This window comes from Capricornis sumatraensis, chromosome 2 (assembly GCF_032405125.1).
Source record: "Capricornis sumatraensis isolate serow.1 chromosome 2, serow.2, whole genome shotgun sequence".
NCBI lineage: Eukaryota > Metazoa > Chordata > Mammalia > Artiodactyla > Bovidae > Capricornis > Capricornis sumatraensis.
Genome location: NC_091070.1, coordinates 88,245,701 through 88,272,406, shown reverse-complemented (window position 1 = coordinate 88,272,406; position 26,706 = coordinate 88,245,701). Strand labels below are relative to the sequence as shown.

At 41.9% G+C, this 26,706-nt stretch overlaps 1 protein-coding gene across 1 annotated transcript in view; it reads right to left on the bottom strand.

Moving 5' to 3' along the window:
- The window catches only part of INTS14 (integrator complex subunit 14), a 31,628-nt gene extending 19,413 nt beyond the window's left edge, over positions 1-12,215 (bottom strand). The window contains exons 1-6 of the mRNA XM_068964953.1: positions 12,126-12,215; positions 8,099-8,377; positions 6,650-6,757; positions 3,230-3,385; positions 1,910-2,028; positions 1,325-1,467 (exon numbers count right to left, since the gene is read on the bottom strand). Of these exons, the coding sequence (XP_068821054.1) occupies positions 1,325-1,467; positions 1,910-2,028; positions 3,230-3,385; positions 6,650-6,757; positions 8,099-8,320 (748 nt within the window). The 5' untranslated portion in view covers positions 8,321-8,377; positions 12,126-12,215. The remainder of the gene's footprint in view (positions 1-1,324; positions 1,468-1,909; positions 2,029-3,229; positions 3,386-6,649; positions 6,758-8,098; positions 8,378-12,125) is intronic.
- Between the last annotated feature and the right edge of the window lie 14,491 nt (positions 12,216-26,706).

Below are 26,706 nucleotides of genomic sequence, written 5' to 3'. Positions count from 1 at the left end.
GAAATTTCCAGTAACCTTCTTAGTCATTGTATTTGATTTCCCTACCTAAACACTGCTTATGAAATCTGATACATAGAAAGTAAAGTGCTTCTTGAAAGAAAAGATCTATTCAAAGTTACTCATCAAAAAAAAGATGGGAGTCTAACTGGTTTGAAGGCAACAAAACATTTGGCACATTGCTATCTAGTTGCAAAGAAAGAGATGGATGCCCTACTTTCAGACAGCCGGGTACAGAAAATAAAGGCCCAGAAAATAGAAGAGTTTGTGCACAGCCTTTCCCTCAAAAACTCCTTAAAATCTATACATTTAAGAATGAAATGAATCTCCAGTTGTATTTAATTTTAATCATTTGGTGACTGAACAGCTACCTGGTGAATGTCTACTGAGCATGAGACAGTATGCCAGGCGCAGAGGGAGATATGGTGACTAAAATAGTTGATGGTTCAACATGTACCCACCACTCAAGGAGTCCACCTGCCAATATCAGACAATTCTCTTCTCTACCACCCTAGTTACTTTAGATTCTTGGCTTTGCCAATCTAACCTAAGTATAGCACCAGCAAAATGAGCCAAGTAGAAGTCATATACTTTGCTTTCTTTTAGTCATAATACAAGCAGCAGGATTAGAGGGGTACAGTATATCAGAGCTGAGACCTGAGAGATTCTACTTACCCAGCCAATAAGAACTAGAGGAAGTGACTTGTCCAGGGTCACAGAGGAAGACTCACACAGATAAGCCTAAAAGCTAGCTCTTCATACATGACCTTAATAATGATGCTAGTCAGCCTCTGGTGGCTCAGAGGTTAAAGTGTCTGCCTCCAATGTGGGAGACCCAGGTTCGATCCCTGGGTCGGGAAGATCCCCTGGAGAAGGAAATGGCAACCCACTCCAGTATTCTTGCCTGGAGAATCCCATGGACGGAGGAGCCTGGTAGGCTATAGTCCATGGGGTTGCAAAGAGTCAGACATGACTGACTGACTTCACTTTCAAGCTTCTACAAAGCTTTCCATGCTTCTCTCCATGCCTTTCAAGTCAGTCTTACTATCTCTATTAAAGAACCACCTCAAGGATTTCAATCCTAGTGAATTTGGCTCTGGTTTCCAATCTCTAGTGGTTATAATCATCTAGGACTGGAGATTAATTCATGACGTCCCCATGGAAGACCACTCATCTGCCAACCCTTAGGCAACGCACCCTCCCATCCAAAGTATACTGAGTATATTTCTCTACAGCCCTCCTGGAGAGAGGAGAAGAAAATCAGAAGTTAGAAGAAAGTAAGGATAACAGAAGAACTAGGGAGGAAGTTTAAAAAAAAAAAAGTTACCTGTATTAATGACTTTAGGGATAGGATCAATTTCCTCATCTATTACAAAAGGTTCTGGCCTGGGGAAGACTTGCACGTCAGCGGTTAGGTGGCCGCACTTGAGAACAGCGTGGAAAGGTGTATATGCCAGGTCTATCAGCTTTCTAGAATATGATGATGATTTGTTATAGGAAGAGTAGTGTGACACACATACTTTTTTCCAAGTAAATTTTTTAAAGATGTTAACTTTGTTTTCCCTTCAAGTTTATTCCAAAGCTATGATCTGACCATTCATGAAAGAGAACAAAATCTGGTATTTTTGGTGAGGAGATTTCAGTTCTGAAAAGCCCCAAAGCAAGTTCATCTTTGAAATTGCTGTCAATGTAAGGAAGTCGGTACCTATAGGCATTATAGATTTAGATATGCTTAATTTAAAAGGGAGTAAACTTTTGCAAGTCACTACTGTCAGTCATAATATCTGAAAAAATGTGCAACTTGGGAAAATGAAATGACACAATTAGAAATAGTAAACTAGATATTATTGTTTGCTATCAAATTATAATAATAGATTGTAAGAAGGCAAAAAAGTTCAATGTGTATACTCACCCAAACATAGACTGTACATTTTTCAAGCACAGGGGACCATCAATAGTAAAAATCTGCCCTTCACCATTGTTTAAATCTATAAGACGTTCAAGGCAATCCAAGGAATCAGTGCTCTGAAGCTGGAAAGCAAAACAACCCTTTTAAAGTGGCATAAAATGAGACATTATTATCAACACACCAAGGTCACATAAGGGAGATGATTTTTTTTTTACTCAATGTGAGAAGGAAAACAAGTTTGACTCAAAATTACCAAAAGGAATGTTATAGAAAATTATACCAGTAGAGCTATTTCAAGTAGCTTTGCAATGATTCAGAGGTGACTGCAGCTAGTATTCACAGACCAGCTTCCATTCCAAATATTTCTAACATCTTTTAGTAAAAGCCATCATTATCTACATTTTACAGATAGAAAAACTGAGATGAAGAAAAATTAAATAACTTTCCAAACTAAATGGGAAAATCAGGAAGTGGAGTTTAATAAAACATTCATCAGAATAATGTTACTTTACAAAAAAAAAGCATACTTGTCCACATTCCTAGCTTAATGGATGTTAAGAATTCCTAACTGAGGGAAACAATGAACACCAAAAAGAACATTTTGACTCTTCAGCATGCGAAGGATCTTTGTGGGAAGTAGGATGGATAACAACTCCTGCTATGTCTCTTGAGATGGGGCAACACTGTGCTTTCAGAGAGCATTTGAGACAGAAAGTCTTTTCAAATATAATTAGTAATCAGTCTCAGCTGAAACAATGCAGGTCGATGTGACAGTACAGGCATACCTCATTTATTGAGCTTCGCAGATACTGCCTTTTTTTTTTTAAACAAATTGAAGGTTTGTGGCAAACCGGTGTCAAGCAATTTTATTGGCCCCATCCTTCCAACAGCATTTACTCACTTTGTCTCTATGTCACATTCTGGTAATTCTCCCAATATTTCAAACCCTCCACAAGCAAAAAGATTACAACTCGCTGAAGGCTCAGATGATAGTTAGCATTCTTTGGCAATAAAATATTTTTAAAATAAGGTATGTAGATTTTTTTTTTTTAGACTTAATGCTATTGTACACTTAACAGATTACAATAAAGTATAAACAGAACTTTTATATGCACTGGGAAAACAAGAAATTAATGCAAATTGCTTTATTGTGATTCCCGCTTCAATGCAATTCCCACTTCGTGGTGGTGGTCTGGAACATCCTGCAATATCTCTGAGGCATGCCTGTATACGTAATGCAATATTAGTGGAATGCATTAAAAATTAAACTGAGTCCCAAAACATATCTAATCAAACTAAAAAGAACTTAGTACAAAGCATTACCTCCTCCAGATTCGCCATGCACATGATGTACAACTTAGATGGAAAAGGAAAAGGTAGCGGAAACCTGTTGCTCTCGCTGCGTTGGTTGTGAGTAGCCAAGGAGTGCCGCAGAGACCCTCTACCGATGCCAAGACAGCCATCTGTCACCAGAACAACCTGTTTGCAAAGAGTGAGAGGAGCTTTGTCCATGAAATAACATATTTATTACAGCAGTCTCATTCGGCAATGTTTGCATTTCTCCCGAATTACATTTGCACTGAAAAATGCACCTCTGCAGGGATACAAGCAAAGATGTGAATAAATCTCAATAACATTTTGTCAAGTGAAAGATGACAGACACATTGTATGATTCTATACATATATATGTGAAGTTCTAGAACAGGTAAAACAAAACTAAGATAAATCAAACAGGGAATGTAGGGAGATACTGGGTAGGAAGGGGCATGAGGAAATTGTAGGCTAATGGAAATGTTCTATAGCTTAACTGGAACAGCAGTTACGTAGGTGTATACATTTGTTAAAAATCAATAAACTGTACACTTAAGATCTACGCATTTTACTGTATTTTACCTAGTCAAACCTTTAAAGAAAAGCACCTATCTGTGAACACTTAAAAAAAGGACAAAACCACTCATAACCAATTCTTACTTAACTGTATTAAAACTAGACTCCTACTTCTCAGACGAGGAGTTGGCACCTAAGGCGCTGCTGTCAAAAATGGCATAAGAATTTACGTGTGTCCCTAGGAGGTATCAGCACAGAGGTCTGAAGACTGATTCAGGATACTTTATTTTCAAAGATGACAAACTTTATCTACCCCTGGTCAACTAAAATGACAACTCCTTTAAACATGTATTTATTTACCATATATAGACATGACTTTTAAAATGCACTATTTAAAAACTATTTATTTATTGGCTGTGCTGGGTCTTTGTTGCTGTGCGGGCTTTCTCTAGTTGTGGTGAGCAGGGGCTTCTCTTGTTGCAGAGCACAGGTTCCAGGTGTGAGTGCTTCAGTAGTTGCGGCACATGGGCCTGGTTGCTCAATGGCATTTGGGATGTTCCCAGACCAGGGATTGAACCTGCGTCCCCTGCACTGGCAGGTGAATTCTTATCCACTGTACTACCAGTGTGTATGTGCGCTCAGTCGTGTTAGACTCTTTTGACCCCATGGACTGTAACGTGCCAGGTTCCTCTGTCCACACAATTTTCCAGGCAAGAACACTGGAGTGGGTTGCCATTCCCTCTTCCAGGGGATCTTTCAAACCTAGGGATTGAACCCACATCTCTTATGTCTCCTACATTGGCAGGTGGATTCTTCACCAACTGCACCACCTGGGAAGTCCTGAAATGCATTCTTAATCAACCTATGATGTTTAAAAGACTTCAAAACATACTAACAATAGAGGTTAGTTACAGATCATTTTCATTTTTCTCATTGCTTCCAAGTGATCCTGTGCAGGGTGGACTTCGCAAGCAATCCAGAGGAGGATTATTTTTGCTCCCTAACCTAGTCTAGTAACTTGACAATAACAGGCCAGTAAGGCAGTATTAGGTGGTTGTACCATGTGAAGTGCCAAGATTCACATGTGCACACACGTGTATTCACTTATGTCTGACTCTTTATGACACCAAAGACTGTGGCCTGCCAAGCTCCCCTGTCCATGGGATTCTCCAGGCAAGAATACTGAAGTGAGTTGCCATTTTCTCGTCCAGGGGATCTTCCCCACCAGGGGATCGAACCCAGGTCTTCTGCATTGGCAGGAGGATTCTTTACCACCTGGGAAGTCCGTCAAGACTGGCACTTACTTTTAAAGCCCAAGAATGCTTATTAGAGGTCCCCTGGAGAGATGTCATCTCTTGGGAAGGCAGGCAAGGCATATCCTCTTCCAGGTACCAACAGCTGCTATCTAATGATTTACTTCTGCCATTAGCCTTTTCAGATGCTATGTGATAATGAAATATTTTTTGTAATGTCCAAATGAAACAGATTTATTCAGCTATTGACGACATAGTCCAGCTTTCTAAAAAATTGGCTAAAAATATTCCATATTAAAACAAATCCATTTGATAGTAACTGATTATAAAAACAATCACTAATAACTTCCACTGTGTTTTGGACCTGGTTCACCCCAAAACTCACCAAGCAAGTCTAAGTGGATCCAGGCCCAGCTCCTTGCCCTCAGGGTACAGTGTATCTCAAATTCAGATTCTTCCTTTTTGCAAAGGAAGAAGAAAACATTAAAAGGCACAAGTTTGCATGGTGCACAAGGTCTGGCTCTTACATACTTTCTGAGTTTCTTCAAACACTGAAGAAGTAGTAATGGTTTTATGGTAAGAAAAGAGAAAAAAGCTTAAGAAGAAGCTGGGTTTACTGAGATACAATTTACATGCAATAAAACTCACCCTTATCTGTATATAGTTCTATGAGTTCCAACAAGTGCGTTCAGCGATGTAACCACTTTTACAATCAAGATACAGACCAGTTCCATCGCTTCTCATATTCCTTCATGCTTTACTTAGGTCAACCCCTAATCTTTCCAATTGTAGATTCGGGTAGATCGTAGATTGTAGGCAGCTACATCTTATATTTATTTATAAACCAAATATCACTGATGCTACTGACACTACTGAGGAATTCTGTATTTGACCCTATAGTAAAAAATCATATACTATGGTCCACTGACTATTTCTATAAGCAAAGTTTACTGGAACAGAGCCACACTCATTTATTTACCTATGGCTGTTTCTATGCTACAACAGAGCTGAGGAGCTGCCACAGACCTGCAAAGGCTAAAATACAGAAAGTTTCCTGACTCCTGTTGTAGACTATTATGATTTTCCCTGTAGCAACTTTACTGTTTTCTTCTTTAAAATAAACCACTTCTCAAAGTACCTCTTTATGGCAAATGCTCAATTGCTACAACTCTGCTCTGATTTGATGCTAACGTAGACCTATTGTGGACTCGAAGGAAAGGGCAACTGATTTTATGACATTGATACACCTCACTTTTTAGACGAGTCAATAGTTGAGAAGGTTAAAAGTGTGCTGAATAAATGCTACACTGGAATAATGCAGACAGACTATATTGTACACGTTTACAATTCTATCACTCAGAATTATAATCATCCCTTTCAGAGAATGTTCTAAAATTCCACTGCGAGCCCTCTGTACTTTATACAAATAATACCAGCTTTCAATAAGTCAATTTACTTGGAAGATGCTTTCCTTAACACATAATTGCACTGCTTTCTGAGTATACTGGTGTTGATTTGGTGTCTTCTTTTAAAAGATACCAATGGCATATGAGATAGTTTGTGGGAATTACAATGCATGCTATGTTAGAGCCTGAAGAAAACTGAAGCACCTCAGTGGTTAATGCTTTTAACTTAGGGCAAAGAAAAAGAATTAATCTTTTACCTGACAAGGAATTGCGCCACCCCATTCTTGCTGAACAATATTGCAAACACCAACTAACGCAGACTCCAAGCAGGTTTTATCATAATCATCCATATTACTTAGTGCTTCCTGATTGAATGAAAGAAAAAATTCTTCATTATTCTTTATTGTTTTCATTTGTTACTAGAAAAAAACATAAACTGTTCAAAGCATGAATATCACACAGGGGACCCTGCATTTCCAAGAGCCCAAAGTACACTTCTTTAAAGAAAATTGGTAAAACAGACTTCTTCAACTGTAAAGGGTGATAAAAAAGAGCTTCCCTTTATTTTGTTCTCTCATCAGGTGAGACTGAATAGCCCATCAAGTTTGTATTTTTGTAAATGATCTTGACAGAATAGTTAAAATGAAAAATGTTTAAGCACATCAACAAAAATAATGGAAAATTTACTGAATATTACCACCATCTTAGGCATTTTACATGCATTTAATCATGATAACATCCTGTAAGTTGTAGATGATTAACCTATTTTTAAAGTGAGGAAACTAAGGTATAAAATGATTAGGTAATTTTCCCAGGTCTTATGCCCAAGCGGCAGAATCTAGATTTGAACCCAGTCAGTCAGACTCTAAGACTCCTGGTTTTAATCATCACTCTGCACTATCTATATAGCAATTCTTTACATTTCAAACTACTAAACATCCAAGGTCCTTAGTTTGCTTACTTATAAGAAATCTGGTGCAATTAAAAAAAAACAAAACTTTGAGTCACTTTTTAAAAAAGTGAGATAATAAGTGATTTAACAAAATTTTATTACTTATATTTAAAAAGCAAACTACACTGATCCTGAATTTCTAAACTGCCTAGCAATTATTAAATTGTTCATTTTAATTTCACAAACACTGACTGCTGCTCCCTATCTGCAAGGAACTGCGCAAGGCATTGTTGGGAATATTAATAATTTAGAGATACTGCCAGAAAGTAAATTCTTTGGCATATCATAGACAAACCTTTGGAAGATAACACTGGTCAATCAGTTTTAAAATGAGGATTTCTTGGCATCTGTAAATCAAAGGCTATTTGTTGGGGAGGAAATATACTCCTGAATTACTCTAGAATGAAGGCTTTTGTAAGGAACGGCTATTTTTCAGCTCAAGTTTATAGAAAAGTAGAAAATAGTAGTGTTGAACCTAAAGATCCTGAAACTTAGGGAACAATTCTCCCACAGAGAATTTCAGAAAAGCAAGAGGTGGCTACGGCAACAACTCACAGCTCTAACTCAGAGCTCTACCAAAGGCTGAGGGCCTACTGGTTATAATCCTTTTTTTTATAGTTATATTCAGAATAGTATACTCAGAGACTTATCATTAAGCAATTCCAGTTATAAATATTCAGTGCAGTATGATAACACTGCTTTCCTTCCTATAAATTTGGGCCCTGTACATACAATAACTCATTCCTTTTAGTACCTGTAGGGTGTTATAATCTCTTGTGAAGGGAACCATCAACTCCCAGAGGGATGAAAAAACCACCAGAGCTGTAAACTCAAGCTTGTAATTTGTGGCCATGTGCTCAAACAGCATTGTCAAACCATGGGCTGCCAGGTGCTTGCGCTGATATTCCTCGGACCCCTCGACAGACACAGGTCGGGTCATGGAAAGAGATACGTCCATTACCACCACTGTAGGCATGATAAAGCGATCCTGGTATTCCCAATCCGAATGCAGACAGAAAGCTATAGAGAAATGCTGCAGAAAACAAACATGATTAGGTCTTTCATGTCATGGAAAAAAACGCGTTTTTTTCATCGCGCGTGTGTGTGTGTTATTCGCTCAGTCATGTCTGACTATTTACAACTTTGTGGACCTGTCAGGCTCCTCTGTCCATGGAATTCTCCAGGCAATAATCTGGAGTGGGTTGCCATTCCCTTCTCCAGGGGATCTTCCCAATACAAGGATCGAACCTGGGTCTCCGATGTTGCAGGCAGATTCTTTACTTTTCATCATAATTTTAACCAAACTTGCTAGAAATAAGTGAAGGCAAACCCCATCAAGTTGAGGTAAGGGCAAATCTGCAGGGACATCAGAGGGAAGCAAGCAGCTTTGCTGATCTAGGTCCTCTGTATGAGGACCACTCCTAGAATCACCCACTAAATGGCTATAAATCAAGGATCATCTTAAGTTACCTCTAGTAAAAATAAAATAAAACAAAATATTAAATTCAAGTAGCCCCTGAGTTGAAGATTTTCAAATGTCATACAACTTAAAATAACAAACATTCCTACATGACCTCTCCAACACTTAATTTACTAAAGAACATTTCTAGAACATTTCTAGTTGTCTTGTGGTGTTTTTTGACAATCAACCATTTTTGGGGGCACCATCACTATCCTACTCAATACAGCAGTATTTGGGCAAGAGTTTGCTGAATTACCTCTTTGCTTGATGTCCTCATTAAAAAAACTGAATGCAAAATATACAGTGAAAGGGCTAGTAAAGTTATAGTCCAAACTAGACAAAGCAGGAAATCATTAAGCATGGCAGAAGCAACCAGTTGCCTCAGCAGTACTCATTATAGACACATCAGCAACAGTGTTTTAAATATGAAGGAAAAGAACAAACTTAAAGAATATGTATGACAGGGGGCTTCCCTAGTGGTTCTAGTGTTAAAGAAGCCTCCTGCCAATGCAGGGGGACATAGGTTTGATCCCTGGTCTGGGAAGATTCCACATGCCCAGGGGTGACTAAGCCCAAGCACTGCAACTATTGAGCTGCAACTGCTGAGCCCATTGCAACTAGAGAAAGCCTGTGTACTGCCACAAAGACCCAGGACAGCCACAAATAAATAAAATAAATAATAATACAAAAGGATATGTATGACAGCTGGCATTATCTCATGAAACTGCGTGAAAGTCAAAATGGAAAAAGAGAAAACAAAAAGCTCTTTAAAATTATGAATTGAGAATCAGTATGAAGAAAACATTTCTGTACTCAGAAATAAAAAAGTTTACAGATATATAGACCTGCTCTTGCTGCTGCCACTCTATTATTAAGAAAACTATAGTCTAGTCACACAGTGAAATATCATATAGTTATAAATAAATGACACACATCAATATCAGAAATATTTATATAAAGTATCAGCAACTGAGAAAAGCAGGTCATAGGACTATATGTATATACTGATTACAACTTCATAAAAATCATACTGCGTATATTCAATTAGAGAAGTCTCAAGATGGACATAAATAAGTTAGAAATTTAATGTTCACTTAAGTTCTTTTTGGAACTTACTTCAAAACACTGCATGTTTTAGTACAGTGTCCAACTGCAAATATGTGATATTCTCAAATTCTATTTGTAAAAAGGCTGTTGGGAATTCAGGACATTAGGGGTCACAGAAACAATGTTATAAAGGGGGATCAGGGGCTCAGGTTAAGTAGGAAAAGCCTTTTTACCACATAATGGCCTAGATACATTTCAAATACAGTAATGCCTCATGCATTCAACACAACTATAAACATTAATACTGCCCAGCACATTGCTGCCCTGATGTTTTAATTTACACTACCATTCTTCCAAGTGTGTGCTGCAAAACACTCTCCTGGACGGATGTTCCAAGACAAATGAGTTCAGGTCTTACTAAAGACACTGAGGGCTTCCCTGGTGGCTCAGTGGTAAAGAATGCACCTGCCAAAGTGGGAGACATGGGTGCAAGCTCTGGTCTAGGCAGATCCCACACAACACAGAGCAACTAAGCCCATGTGCTACAACTATTGAGCCTGTGCCCAAAAGCCAGGAACCACAACTACTGAAGCCCACGTGCCCCAGAGTCTTGCTCTGCAATAAGAGAAGCCACCGCAATGAGAAGCCCTGGCACTGCAACAAAGAGGGGCTCCCACTTGCTGCAACTAGAAAAAAGCCCACACAGTAACAAAGACCTAGCACAGCCAAAAATAAACACAAAAGACACAGAAACTCTACAGCAAAGAATTCAGTTTAAGTTGCTAACTCTCTATTTCCCATTTAATCCTTCTCTGATCATCAGTTAAGGTCCCATGGAACAAGTATTATGTAGAACAAACCCAGAAACATTGCCTTTTACTCAAGGGATCTAGGCTGTTGTGTTTTGATGCCTCCTCTTCATAACCAATTTTTGGACCCTCAGTTTGCATTCTACTTGTCTCTGTAATCATCCTTCTTTTCAATTTTGGGCTTTTGGCGACTATGAGCTAGAAAGCCAGGTAATCCAGCTTGTTAAAACTGTGTCCAAAGTTAACAGGCTCAGAGAGTTTCTTCGAGAGTCAAATGCATGCACTGAGGCTTATCAACTTAGTACTATTTCATCTACTCATCTTTCCAGACCCATTTTGGATCTCAGCTGTGTTGTTCAAGAAGTGAGGTTCTGTGCAATCCTGGTTCAACTACACTACATTAGGCCACAAGCTCAACAGGAGCAGGGGCAGTGTGAGTTCTTGCCCATCAGTGTCTCTGAAGAACCTATCACATCAGAACCTCCCTGGTGGTCCAGTGGTTAAGATTCCCGGCTTCCATTGCAGGGGACGTGGGTTCTATCTCTGGTCCGGGAATTAAGATTCCACAGGCAGTGTGGAAAAAAAAAAAAAAGGAACAAAAGACTTTCCCACAATTGCCACATTGTATGTACTTGACAAAACTTGATAATTACTAGTGAACTACCTCTCAGCACCAGCTGTAACATTAGTTTTTGGCAAAACACATTACAATTTTTAACTCTGCACACCAGAAACACACTTCCTCCTCTCCTCCTTCACGCAGAGGTATCAGGAACTCCTATGCCTCTGCCTACACAGAGTTTATCCACCTCCTATGGTATTCCCACTCAAGCATAGAGGCCTTTATGAAAGTTAATGCAAGTTGGGGATGAGCAGTACTGACCTCATCTCTTAGGAGAATGAGAATCAGGGGACACAGATTTAGATCATATATAAGAAAGCGTTTCCATCCAGCTCATGAAATCTGCTGTAATGGGTGACTACAGTCTACAGTCTTGCCTTCTAGGAAGGCACCTCTGGAGCTGGCTCTTCCGACTGATGCGCGTGTGTCCACCCCCAAACATACCTCCTTAACAATAGCAGAGTCATAGGAAATCAATTCAGAACTCAGGTTGTAAGCACAGGAGTAAAAGACTGAAGTGAATATTCTTGAAGAATGGTTCACTCAAGCAGCCTAGGCCTGATTAAAAGGAAAAAAATCCCTCCCCACAAAGTCCAGTAATTCTGTGAAAACACGTTATGTCTCTCTTGGGTTGATTCTTACCTTTCACCCCATCCCCACACTTGTCATAAGTAGTGTTTACAAACGATGCTTAAGACAACTGGTAGCCCTCTTTTCTCCAGAACAGTCTACTCTTGAGAAAAGCTCTTAGCCCCTTGATGTGGCCATCTCCATCAGCTACATATTTTTAATTCTTACCAGAAGGAGACAATTAGCTTATTCATAAAGAACTGATTCTTACCGCTCTTAAGGCGTGATTCCACTCGAATTTCTAGGGATCCACTAACCCACTCTTAAGTTTCTCTGTTGGCCTGGCATCCCTTGCCCGGTTGAGTCCCTCCACCTTTTTCAGTTAGAACTTCACCTCTCCAGTGCCAACCTGGAAATACAGAACTCCTGGATTTGGATCGCGTCTGCTTGGGGTTGTGTTTTTACCTTAAAAATCACTCAAAATTTTTTGAGATCTAGAAGTCTTTCTTATGAGAAGAGGAGGCGAAGGGGGCCTGGGGCAGGGGGCCGAAATGGTGTGCTTGTGCGGAGCTCCAGCGCCGCACAACGAAGAGAGGCGCAGAATTGGCACCCAGGCAGCAGAAAAGCCGGGCGTTGGCCCCGCGCTGTTCCCCGCCGCGGACCCCTTCTCCTGCAGCTCTAACAAACAATCAAAAGCAGCCTAAGCACTCCGGCCTCCTCCACTGACCCGGTGCCCATCACCGACCCAGTCCGTCCGCAAAAACTTTCCGCCCGCTCGCAGCAGCCGGAACTATAGGGCCGCGCGACGAAACGGAACTCAGCGCCCGGGATGCGCGAGGCGCTTGGGGCGGGGCTTTAAGGACTTTGTGGGCGGGGCGCTGATTCGGCGAGAAGCTACCGGGCTTGTCTTGCTCAGCGTCTCTCATCACGAAGATTTTGCGACGACCGTCACCGACCTCTCTCCCCACAGGACCTCGACTTCGCCGGGCCCTGGGCTATGACCGCCTCTTCTCTCTTTCCCCGTTCCCGGGCTCTTCCTTTTTGTTTCTGGCCTTCTGCCCACCTGCCTCCCGTTGACGCATGGGCCTCAATTATCTGGGTAACCCCATGACCTGTTCACAATCTGTCTCCTCACTCACCTGGGCCCGTTGGTGCACCAGCTTGACCCTCACTGGTATTTGCCCCTCTTCCCCGTCCCTCTTCAGACCCCGACTCATATCCTCTGAACCAGGTGACAGACCCCTCTTCCTACTCTTTTTTAAGTAATCCCTGCTTGAGTAGTGCCCATAAGCATACTGTGTATTTTTCGTAGCTGACGTGAGCCAGTTTCCATATCAAGACTTTCCCTCTTGGTCTCCTCGGCCCAGATGCTCACTTTGTCCCTCGCACAGAGTCGAAGACGACTGAAGCGACTTAGCAGCAGCTTTTGAGGGAAGCAGGGAGAGGGTTCAGTCAGTTCCCTTGCCCTGGCCAAGGTCACTGCTGAGGATTTGCACTTAGGCTTTTCTGTGAGGCATCATGAGTCCTTGCCTGCCTCACCTCTGGCCACCCGGTGTCCCCATGGCAGACTATGCCTCAGCGAGGTCTTTGAGGGGACAAGAAGAGACTTTCTTTCTAACCTCTTGGGAGCCAGGAAATGTCAGCTAGAGATAAGCCTGAATGAATGCCAGCAGGCCCCTGGCTAGTTATGGTTCAAAGAACAATTCTGTACCACATAGGTTACAAGTGGGAACAGAAAGGCATCTAGAGGGCTTTAGGCCTTTTCCTCCTTTTCTTCCGATCTTCCCTGATGGGGTGTGGTAGGTGGTGGGTCAAGGAGGGAGGATGTTTTGAACCGAACAACTGAGTCTGACTAGTCAGTTTGTTCTGTGGGAGAGTGTGGGCTCCAGTCGCTGTAGTTCTTTGCTGTCTCCTCCTTATATCAGAGGAGGCAGAGGACAGCACAGCAGTCCATGGGCGTGTCCCTGGCAGAATCAGGGGCCAAGGACAGACTGCCTTATTTGCTTCAGAACTCCTCTTCCAGCTTGGCTGGTCCCACCATCTCAAGACTGCTGTGCTTGAGCAGGCACTGGACTCTAGGTAAGTAAGGCTGCATCCTGATTACTTTGTTATAGTTTAAAATTCTTTCCCTAGTTGGAGGGATGTGGCCAAGAAGGTGTGGGTAAGGGAGTTGTTGAGTTACCCCTAATGTGTGACAACAGCCCTGTGCTCAGTTCCAGCTCAGTTCCACGGCCTGATTCGTTACCTTACCCAGTACTAAAGATTGAATTTATTAGTTTGCTGATGGGTAATCACATCTTCTGAATACAGGCTTTCAGGAAACCTGGGAAGCAAAAGGACAGTTGATTAAAATTGATGATGAAAGGTAGAACTATCAAGAGGACCATATCACTTGAGGCAACTGGTAAGTGTTTTTGTTTTTTAATTCTTAGTAGAATTCCATTAAACAACAAAAGGTTGTTCAGTGAATATAAAATCAGAGAACATTAGCACAAAGAGTTAGAAGGTCTTAAAGGATATGTCTTTCAAGTCAGAGCAGGCTAATGAATTTCTTTTTCCCACTCAGGAGACCTTTTGCATTTGCATGTTTCCACACATACATTAAAGGAAATCAATAAACAACTTCTTTTTGCATAATTTGTCATCCCCTTTATTTTTTCCTGCTTTGAAACAGTGGACCACTGTCACAGAGGCTTTGAAAGGCAGAGTGATTTGGTCTCCAGTTTGGCAGAGTAAAGGTTAGTGACAGAAATAACATGCTGCTCACAGAAGCCAGGTATTGGGGCTCAAGGGAGGTTCAGATACCCATCCAATCTCCTACAGCATGTGTTGAAATGTAGATTCTAAGGCCATGCTGACTGAATTGAAATTTCATGGATTGGTGCCTGAAATGTTCACTGTTAAGTTCCCCATATGATTTTTCACCTACAGAGAGGAAAGGTAAGGAGTGAGTGACGAAAAGGGGAAGAGGGAAAGTGAGGGGAAGGCAGTGAGTCCACATTCCTTTTCTGTTCTTCCCTCCCTTTCCATCTCCTATACTGTCCTTTGCCCTATGTCTTCCTCGCTGCCTTCTCTAGTCTAGACCTTGTCCAGTGACAAATCATGCTTCTAAGCTCCAGGCTATCTGCTTTCCCTCATCATCCCACCTTATTCCTCTATTTTCACCAAAGTAGAAGTCCAAAGAAATTGTAGATATGTCCCGTTTGTCTTAATAATACTGAAGATGTTCAAACATAGACAAAGATGGGGAGGAGCATAATAAACCCCCACATACCCTTCACTCCGTTTCTACTGTCAGCTCAATTCTCAGTCCTCTTTCATTTATACCCTACCCACTCCTCTCCAACATTTTGTTTTGATGCAGATCACAAATTGCATAACATCTTATCCGTAAATATTTTATTATGTATCCCTAAAAGAGAAGGATTTTTTGATGAATAAGCTTAATTTTTAGAGCACTTTTAGGTTCACAGCGAAATGGAGTGAAAGAACAGAGAGTTCTCATATCCTCTGTCTAGCACACACAGCCTCCACCACTGTCACGTCCCAGCACCAGAGTGATACATTTGTTATACTCTATGAACCTACACTGACACAGCATTATCACCCAAAGTCCATAGTTTATTATAGGGTTCGCTCTTGGTGCTGTACATTCTGTGGGTTTTGACAAATGCATGGTGACATGTATCTAGCATTGTAGCATTATACAGAATAGTTTCACCGCTCTGAAAATCCTCTCTGATCTTTATATCCCACCCTCTTCAATGACTTCCAGGAACCACTGATTCTTTTACTTTCTTCATGATTTTGCTTTTCCAGAATGTCATATAGTTGGAATCATACAGTAAGTAGTCCTTTCAGTTTGGCTTCTTTTGCTTGGTAGTATGCATTTAAAGTTCTTTCATGTCTGTTCATGTGGAGAAGGCAATGGCAACCCACTCAAGTACTCTTGGCTGGAGAATCCCATGGACAGAGGAGCCTGGTGAGCTGCAGTCCGTGGGGTCACTAAGAGTCAGACACGACTGAGCTACTTCACTTTCACTTTTCACTTTCATGCATTGGAGAAGAAAATGGCAACCCACTCCACTGTTCTTGCCTGGAGAATCCCAGGGACGGGGGAGCCTGGTGGGCTGCCGTCTCTGGGGTTGCACAGGGTCGGACACGACTGAAGTAACTTAGCAGCAGCAGCAGCAGCAGCATTGGTGGTTGTACTGTTACATATTCCTGATGCTCTACCTTCTCACCAGCATTTGATGTTGTCAGTGTTCTGGATTTTGACTATAGTAATAGGTAAATAGTGGTATATCATTGTTTTAATTTGCAGTTCCCTAGTGACATATGAGGAGAAGGCAATGGCACCCCACTCTAGTACTCTTGCCTGGAAAATCCCATGGATGGAGGAGCCTGGTGGGCTGCAGTCCATGGGGTCTCGAAGAGTCGGGCACGACTGAGCGACTTCACTTTCACTTTTCATTTTCATGCATTGGAGAAGGAAATGGCAACCCACTCCAGGGTCCTTGCCTGGAGAATCCCAGGGACAGGGGAGCCTGGTGGGCTGCCGTCCATGGGGTTGCACAGAGTCGGACACGACTGAAGCGACTTAGCAGCAGCAGCAGCAGTGACATATGATGTTGAGCATCTTGTCATGTGCTTACTTGCCATCTGTATATCTAATTTGGTAAAGTGTCTCTTCCGGTGTTTTGCCTATTTTTTAATCAGATCATTTGCTTTCTTCTTGTTAAGTTTTAAGTGTTGTTTATATATTTTGGATGTGTGTGTGCTTAGTCGCTCAGTTGTGTCCAACTCTTTGTGACCCCATGGACTGTAGGATTCTCCAGAAGAATACTGGAGTGGGTTGCTGTGCCCTCCCCCAGGGGATCTTTCCAACCTAGGGATTGAACCCAAGTCTCCCGCATTGCAGGCAGATTCTTTTCTATCTGAGCCACCAGGGAAGCCCTTATTTTGGATAATGGTCCCTTATCAGATATGTATTTTGCAAATATTTTCTCCCAATCTGACTTGTCTTCTCATCCTCTTGAAAGGGAGAGACTTAAGTCCATAACAATTACAGTACTATTATCACATTTAAAATAAATAGCAGTAAACCCCTATTTTCATCAAATACCTAGTCAACTTTCAAATATCCAGTTGACTCATAAATATCATAAGTTTTACTTTTTTACACTTCGGTTGTTTGAATTAGGATCCAAGTAACATCCAGACATTGCAGTCTCTTGATATATGTCTAAAGTTTCTTAATCTGTAGGTTAATTCCTACATATCTTTCTTTCTTTGCAGTATATTTCATAAAGAAACTCTGATCTCCCTCTCAGTCCTCCTTCAGTTTTTCCCACAGCATTTGAGAAAACCGCAAAGCTTTCTCAGTCTAAAATAATGGACTCATTGAAAAAACAAACAATTTTATACAATTGCAGTTTCAATTAACTTCATCTCTGCTCTGTAAATAGGGGTGAATCTTATCCACAGTTGGATCCCCAGGGTCTGGAATGTGACATTCAATATATATTTGTGGAAAGAAGATAGGAGGAAGGAAGAGAGGTTATTAGGAAAAGGGTCAAAGAGAGAAAACAGAAAATTTGGTGGATGCTACATTTGTCTGAGAAAGTAGAACTGAACGTTTTAATTTAGAACATCCTCTCCTTTGAAAAATGATATAAAGTCTAAATTTTTAAAGGCTTCTCATAACATAGGCCTACATCTCTCTTTCCAGGCTCTCCCCTCACCCTCTTAAAACTTTGGTAATATCTTTCACTGAAAAAGCAGATAAAGCAAAACAAAACTATTTTTTCAGTCAGTTCAGTTCAGTCACTCAGTCATGTCTGACTCTTTGCGACCCCATGAACTGCAACATGCCAGGCTTCCCTGTCCATCACCAACTCCTGGAGCTTGCTCAAACTCACATCCATCAAGTCAGTGATGCCATCCAAGCATCCCATCCTCTGTTGTCCCCTTCTCCTCCTGTCTTCAATCTTTCCCAGCATCAGGGTCTTTTCCAATGAGTTCGTTCTTTGCATCAGGTGGCCAAAGTATTGCAGTTCAGCTTCAGCATCAGTCCTTCCAATGAATATTCAGAACTGATTTCCTTTAGGATGGACTGGTTTGATCTCCTTGCAGTCCAAGGGACTCTCCGGCGTCTTCTCCAACATCACAGTTCAAAAGTATCGATTCTTCTGCGCTCAGCCTTCTTTATGGTCTGATTCTCACATCCATACATGACTGTTGGAAAAACCATAGCTTTGACTAGATGGACCTTTGTTGGCAAAGTGATGTCTATGCTTTTTAATACACTGTCTAGGTTGGTTATAGCTTTTCTTCCAAGGAGCATGTGTTTTTTAATTTCATGGCTGCAGTCACCATCTGCAGTGATTGTGCAGCCCAAGAAAATAAAGTCTCTCACTGTTTCCACTGTTTCACCGTCTATTTGCCATGAAGTGATGGGACTGGATGCCATGATCTTCGTTTTTTGAATGTTGAGTTTTAAGCCAGCCTTTTCACTCTCCTCTTTCACTTTCATCAACTAAAGAGGCTCTTTAGTTCCTTTTTGCTTTCTGCCGTAAGGAAGGTGTCATCTGTGTTTCTGAGGTTATTGATATTTCTCCCAGCAGTCTGGATTCCAGCTTGTGCTTTATCTACATTTCGCATGACGTACTCTGCATATAGGTTAAATGAGCAGGGTGACGATATACAGCCTTGACATACTCCTTTCCCAATTTGGAACCAGTATGTTGTTCCATGTCCGGTTCTAACTGTTGCTTCTTGACCTGCATACAGATTTCTGAGGAGACAGGTAAGGTGGTCTCATATTCCCATCTCTTTTAAGAATTTTCCACAGTTTGTTGTGATCCACACAGTCAAAGGCTGTGGAGTAGTCAATAAAGCAGAAGTAGATGTTTTTCTGGAACTCTCTTGCATTTTTTATGACACAGCAGATGTTTGCAATTTGATCTCTAGTTCCTCTGCCTTTTCTAAATCCAGCTTGAACAGCTGGAAGTTCTCTGTTCAGTTCATGTACTGTTGAAGCCTGGCTTGGAGAATTTTGAGCATTTGCTAGTGTGTGAGATGAGTGCAATTGTGAGGTAGTTTGAATGTTCTTTGGCATTGCCTTTTTTTGGGATTGGAATGAAAACTGACCTTTTCCAGTCCTGTGGCCACTGCTGAGTTTTCCAAATTTGTTGGCATGTTGAGTGCAGCACTTTAACAGCGTCATCTTTTAGGATTTGAAATAGTTCAACTGGAATTCCATCACTTTGACTAGCTTTGTTTGTAGCGATGCTTTCTAAGGCCCAGTTGACTTCACATTCCAGGATGTCTGGCTCAAGGTGAGTGATCATACCACTGTGGTTGTCTGGGTCATTAAGATCTTTTTTGTATAGTTGTTATGTGTATTCTTGCCAGCTCTACTTTATATTTTCTGCTTCTGTTAGGTCCAGACCATTTCTGTCCTTTATTGTGCCCGCTTTTAGAAAGTTATAAAAAAGACTTACCTGAGGGGTGGTCCAGTGGTTAAGAATCTGCCTTGCAGTGCAGGGGATACAGGGTTGATCCCTGGCCAGGGAACTAAGATGCCATATGCCACAGAGCTGCTAAGCCTGTGCACCACAACTAGAGTCCACATGCCATGCAAAAGGTCCATATGATGCAACTGAGACCCAAGGTAGCCAGTAAATAAATAATAATAATAATTAAAAGTTATAGAATTAATTCATTTATATGGAAAAAATTCAAATTGTTTCAAAATACATGAAGTGAAAATTTAGTGTTTCCTTTCCTAGAAGTAATGATTTATATCTCCCTGCCTTAAGTATGATTCCAGTCACTGGGTTTGAGAGATATAGTACAAGGTTTTTTTGTTTGGTTGGTTTTATTCATTCTATATTTGCTGGTGACAAAAGTACATCCATTCTTATATAGTCTCTGCAGAAGTGTTTCTACAGAAATATATTATGATTGGACTTACTATGGGCAGGACATTTACTGTGCTAAGAATATTTAGTCAACAAACAGTTCTTGAGTTCCTACTTTGTGCAGGCACTAGGCAGCCAGCCATGAACTGGTCAGGCAGAGTCCCATACCTCACGAAGCTGGCATTCTAGGTGTCACTCCTTTTAGTTTTATGTCTATTTATTAACTGTGTGAATCACAACAAACTGTGGAAAATTCTTAAAGAAATGGGAATACCAGACCACCTTACCTGCCTCCTAAGAAATCTGTATGCAGGTCAGGAACCAACAGTTAGAACGCAACATGGAACAACAGACTGGTTTCAAATTGGGAAAGGAGTATGTCAAGGCTGTGTATTGTCACCCTGCTTATTTAATTTATAGGCAGAGTACATTGTGTGAAATGTTGGGGTGGATGAAGCACAAGCTGGAACTAAGATTGCCGGGAGAAATATCAATAACCTCAGATACACAGATGACACCATCCTTACGGCAGAAAGCGAAAAGGAACTAAAGAGCCTCTTGATGAAAGTGAAAGAGGAGAGTGAAAAGGCTGGCTTAAAACTCAACATTCAAAAAACGAAGATCATGGCATCCAGTCCCATCACTTCATGGCAAATAGATGGGGAAACAGTGGAAACAGTGAGAGACTTTATTTTCTTGGGCTGCACAATCACTGCAGATGGTGACTGTAGCCATGAAATTAAAAAACACATGCTCCTTGGAAGAAAAGCTATAACCAACCTAGACAGTGTATTAAAAAGCATAGACATCACTTTGCCAACAAAGGTCCATCTAGTCAAAGCTATGGTTTTTCCAACAGTCATGTATGGATGTGAGAATTGGACCATAAAGAAGGCTGAACGCAGAAGAATTGATACTTTTGAACTGTGGTGTTGGAGAAGACGCCGGAGAGTCCCTTGGACTGCAAGGAGATCAAACCAGTCCATCCTAAAGGAAATCAGTTCTGAATATTCATTGGAAGGACTGATGCTGAAGCTGAACTGCAATACTTTGGCCACCTGATGCGAAGAATGGACTCATTGGAAAAGACCCTGATGCTGGGAAAGACTGAAGACAGGAGGAGAAGGGGACAACAGAGGATGAGATGGTTGGATGGTATCACCAACTCGATGGACATGAGTTTGAGCAAGCTCCAGGAGTTGGTGATGGACAGGGAAGCCTGGCATGCTGCAGTTCATGGAGTCACAAAGAGTCGGACATGACTGAGCAACTGAACTGAACTGATTTCTTTTAGCTACTATATGATTGACTACTGGAAAGATGAAAAATCCTTTATGTAACCAGTAGTTCATCACTGATTAGGTAGATTTCAGATTTTGCTCTTCAAGCAATGCTGGCAGACTATCATTGGAGCTTTTCCTCTGAGTGAGATGGGAAGCCACTAGAATGTTTGGAGCGTGGAGAGACTTGATCTGACTTACCATTTAGCAGGGTCACTTTGCTGCTATATCAGATTTACCCGCTATCACCAGTGTCTTCACCAGCATTGGATAATACATTTTTTAGTCTTTTTCAATTGATAAGCGGAAAATAAACAAACCCTCTCTATTGCTTCAGTTGACATCCCTTTTTTAAAATCAGATTTGACAGGGTGAGTTTTACTCGGTGGGCTGTTTCACACTTATTTAGAGAGCAGTTGTTAATTGTACTGATACTGTGTGGATTCCTGAGTGGTCGCACTGAAGACCTCTGATAAGGCCTATTTGACCTGTCCTCTAGACCCCAGGCCCTTCTGGATAGGTACCTGACTGTGACGCTAAAATCCTGTCTCTGAAGTGATACCACCCTGAAGTGTCACCCCCTGTTGCAGGTATGGCTCCAGTCACTGGCTTGGAGAGATGAAGTGTCATGGGTTGTTTGGGGGCTTATTTTGCTCATTGCCACCAGTGACAGTTGCATAGTCAGTTAAAAAAAATTCTATAAATGATATAACATAAAGAATTAAAACAAAACAATATAAACAAAAGGTCTTGGACAGTAACACAGTTCAATATCTGACGAATCCAAGTGCTTCCCCACAAGTTCTCATTGTACCTCTTACAGCACCCCATGAGGAAGTTTGTCTTTCTTGGTTTTATAAATGAGGAACCTGAGTATAAGAGACCTTCAGAGACTTCCTCCTGATCAGGCTTGTTACTTTATTAGAGGTTGCAAAGTAGTAGTGGGTCAAATCAGCCCTTTGCCTCATTTTGTTTGTCTTTAATATTTTAAAATTATTTTAAATGGAATGCTTATTAATGGGTCATTCATTCTCTGTCCAGACACAGCCCTTGTTACTCTCCACTGATTTTGAATAGAGCTGATTTAGCTTAATTTTGGACAAGGCAATGGCACCCCACTCCAGTACTCTTGCCTGGAAAATCCTATGGATGGAGGAGCCTGGGAGGCTGCAGTCCAAGGGGTCGCTGAGGGTCCGACATGACTGAATGACTTCACTTTCACTTTTCACTTTCATGCATTGGAGAAGGAAATGGCAACCCACTCCAGTGTTCTTGCCTGGAGAATCCCAGGGATGGGGGAGCCTGGTGGGCTGCCGTCTCTGGGGTCACACAGAGTCAGACACGACTGAAGTGACTTAGCAGCAGCAGCTTAATTTTATCTGCCCAGGCCCTGAAGGCATTTGATTTTTGCAAACCTTGCCAAATCTTGTCTGCTCTTCACTGTGTAACTGTGGGGTCAATATCAACTTCTAAGGTAGGCCCAGAAATAAACAAGCCTCAGCCACAAGCCTCCTATGTCAGGTACAAAGCCTAATTCCTTCTCCCTCCTGTTCTAATGGAACCATGCATGAGAGAGGCCCTGAGCTGTAGAGGAGGGAGAGGAAAGCCCTGCCTGCCACCCGCGCAGCCCCTGATGTTCTAGTGAAGGTCAGAGCTAGGTTTACCTCACCTGTCCTGCCAGCTTGTTCCAAGCAGAGGATAAAATAAAGTGTGCGTGGATGCTCAGTTGCTAAGTCGTGTCTGATTCTTTGTGATTCTATGGACTGTAGCCTGCCAGATTCCTTTGTCCATAGGATTTCCCAGGCAAGAGTACTGGAGTGGGTTGCCATATCCTTCTCCAGGGGATCTTTCCAACCCAGGGATTGAACCCTCACCTCTGGCACCTCCTGCGCTACAGGCGGATTCTTTAACATTGAGCCAGCTGGGAAGCCACAAACTAAGGCAAGTCTGTAGAAAAAGTACATTAGCTTCCCCTCTTTAGTGGTGCTGGTCTTTCTCTAGCAGTTTGATCTCTGAAAGGCCATGAGCTTCTATGAGTGGGATCTCCCCACCCAACACATGTGTAGTTCAGGTGCCCCATCTCTGAGCATCTCCTCACTGGGATGTACATCTCCAGTCCATCAACAAATGTATTTATTAAGTGACAGACACTGTTCTAGACTCTGAGATTCAGCTGTGATTAAGACAGATAAGGTCCCCGTCCTCTTGGAGCTCACCTGCTAGTAAGAGATTAATGCAAGCATTAATCACTTTATTACACTAATAAACACACAGTAAAGCATCACAAAGAACTGACTCACTGAAAAAGACCCTGATCCTGGGAAAGATTGAAGGCAGGAGAAGAAGGGGACAACAGAGGGTGAGATGGTTGGATGGCATCACCGACTTGATGGACATGACTTTGAGCAAGCTCCAGGAGTTGGTGATGGACAGGGAAGCCTGGCGTGCTGCAGTCCTTGGGGTCACAAAGAGTCAGACACGACTAAGTGACTGAACTGAAAGTTTTGTCACAATGAAATACACGGAGATCTGCTGTACCCTAACAGTCTATGATCTCCAAAAGCAGAAGAAGAACAACAGTATCAGGCACTTTTAATGTGTTTTATATAGTAATATTTGTGTGTATGTGCTAAGTTGCTTCAGTTGTGTCTGATTCTTTGTCACACTATGGCCTGTAGCCTGCCAGGCTCCTCTGTCCATGGGATTCTCCAGGCAAGTATACTGGAGTGGGTTGCTGTGCCCTCATCCTGGGGATCTTCTCAATCCAGGGATCAAACCCACATCTCTTCCTTCCCCTGCCATGGCGGTGGGTTCTTTACCACTAGTGCCACCTGGGAAGCCTAACATTTATGTTAATATTACTTAATTCTTACAAATTTACCAAGCAAGTAATATCGTTATCACTCCCCTTTTACAGGATAAGTTTACAGTCATTGAGAAGTTAAATTCTTGCCTAAAACACACTAGTACAGACAATGCTTCCACTCTTGTTTGAGCAGCACACTTTTCTACAGCCTGTTGTTGTTCAAAGTGTGCCACAATCCCATAGGAACAAGACAGAGGAACCAGGTTTACCCCCAATAGTTAGGCTGTAGATACTAGATTGAACTCCTTGGTAACAGTTAAGTGTGTGTAAGAGAAAGGAATTATTTTCTGAGTATTTGTTTCTCTCCTTAATTTTCTTTCTTTCATTGCCATGCCTTGCGGTGGCTGCCTGGATCTTAGTTGTCCGACCAGGGATCAAACCCGTGCCCCCTGCAGTGGAAGCACGGTCTTAACCACTGGACTGCCAGTGAAGTCCTGTCCTGAATTTTCTATACTGCACAAATAACACTGTGAAAACAGAGGCATTATTGTAGAAAAAAAAATCACTCATAATTCCACCTCATGAATTGGGTTCCTTTTTCCCATCGTTTGGAATCAAACTGTGACTGTATTCGTTGGTATGAGAAGGGAAGTAACTAGATCTGGTTTTGCTTGTAGCATCTAACAGGCAACAGTGTGGTAACTAGCAGAGATCAGCCTCTCTACTCAAGCTTCCAACATCCAGAATGACCCCTGGACACCCAGAGATGAAGACAGCTCTTTCTCAGGAAGTGAGCTGTGTGTTGCAGCAGAGGGAGCTGGGTACCTTCGCTCAGGGTGAAGTATGAGGCTGTGAGGGATCACCTGCTATTTCAGATGGAAGTAATCAAAGCATCATGTCCTCCTTGTATCTTGGGGGGGAAAGGAATGAGAGGGAGGAATAGTTAGTAAGTATCAGGCAAATACTGGAATGATTGAAATGGTTTCCAGGTGAGTGGTTAGGATCATAAAACACCACCTCCCTCCCATTCCTTTGCTCCACTCCTGCTTCAGCCAGCTCCAGGCGTGAGCTGGATGCACAACTTAAGTATTTTTGGGATCGTGGACAAAGAATGTTGCCTGCTGTTATCAGTGAGCAAAGGATATTGTGGTCATCAAACCGTTAGCTGCCACAGCTGCCCTCCCCAACTCCCACCCAGTGATGCGCCCCGAGGGGAACTCAGAATGGAGATAAACAGGCTACTGCCCCTAGACAGTTAAGGTGCATATCAAGGAATACTTTCATTAAGCTCTAACGCTTGCATCTACCCATACCTAGAAAAGCACTGAACTCATTAGCTTGAGATGTCTGGTTTTCCTTTAACTGGCAGTAATTGTTTGATGTTCAACTCTCTGGGTTTTTTACAAACACTTCTATATATCCTGACTCCTCCCTCACCTCTTCAGAACAGTCCCTCAGAACTATCTGAGACATTGTATCCTGGGCTTCAGTGCTTAGTAATTTCCCAAATAAAACATAATTCTTAACGTTCAGGTTATGCTTTTTTTTTCTTCAGTCAACACTTTGGGTGACCATAAAGGGACCCAGACTTCCCTCCTTTGCCTGAACTTTTTTTTTTTTTAATTTTAATTTTAAAATCTTTAATTCTTACATGTGTTCCCAAACATGAACCCCCCTCCCACCTCCCTCCCCATAACATCTCAGTGGGTCATCCCCATGCACCAACCCCAAGCATGCTGTATCCTGCGTCAGACATGGACTGGCGATTCAATTCTTACATGATAGTATACATGATAGAATGCCATTCTCCAAAATCATCCCACCCTCTCCCTCTCCCTCTGAGTCCAAAAGTCCGTTATACACAGCTGTGTCTTTTTTCCTGTCTTGCATACAGGGTCGTCATTGCCATCTTTCTAGATTCCATATGTATGTGTTAGTATACTGTATTGGTGTTTTTCTTTCTGGCTTACTTCACTCTGTATAATCGGCTCCAGTTTCATCCATCTCATCAGAACTGATTCAAATGAATTCTTTTTAACGGCTGAGTAATACTCCATTGTGTATATGTACCACAGCTGTCTTATCCATTCATCTGCTGATGGACATCTAGGTTGTTCCCATGTCCTGGCTATTATAAACAGTGCTGCGATGAACATTGGGGTACATGTGTCTCTTTCAATTCTGGTTTCCTCGGTGTGTATGCCCAGCAGTGGGATTGCTGGGTCATAAGGTAGTTCTGTTTGCAACTTTTTAAGGAATCTCCACACTGTTCTCCATAGTGGCTGTACTAGTTTGCATTCCCACCAACAGTGTAGGAGGGTTCCCTTTTCTCCACACCCTCTCCAGCATTTATTGCTTGCAGATTTTTGGATCGCAGCCATTCTGACTGGTGTGAAGTGGTACCTCATTGTGGTTTTGATTTGCATTTCTCTAATAATGAGTGATGTTGAGCATCTTTTCATGTGTTTGTTAGCCATCTGTATGTCTTTGGAGAAATGTCTATTTAGTTCTTTGCTTTGCCTGAACTTTGTGAGGAACCAGAGCCTTGGTACCAACAGAGGCCTCTAGGGCCCATTCGCCTCCTTGGAGGGTCCATATGAATTTGGGAGAGTCTCTTTCGGTTCTTGGATCTCCCGATTGTTGGTGGATACTCCTGAGCATTAATTGGCAGTGTGCAACAGGTACAACCTAGCTACCCATTTGAAAATATACAAGGGGAGCCTCGTTGAAAGATACTAGGAGTTGCTTAGTTGAGAGACACTGAGCTGTCTAGATGGGCTTTCCAGGAGGCTCTAGTGGTAAAGAACCCACCTGTCAACACAGGAGACATAAGAGACATGG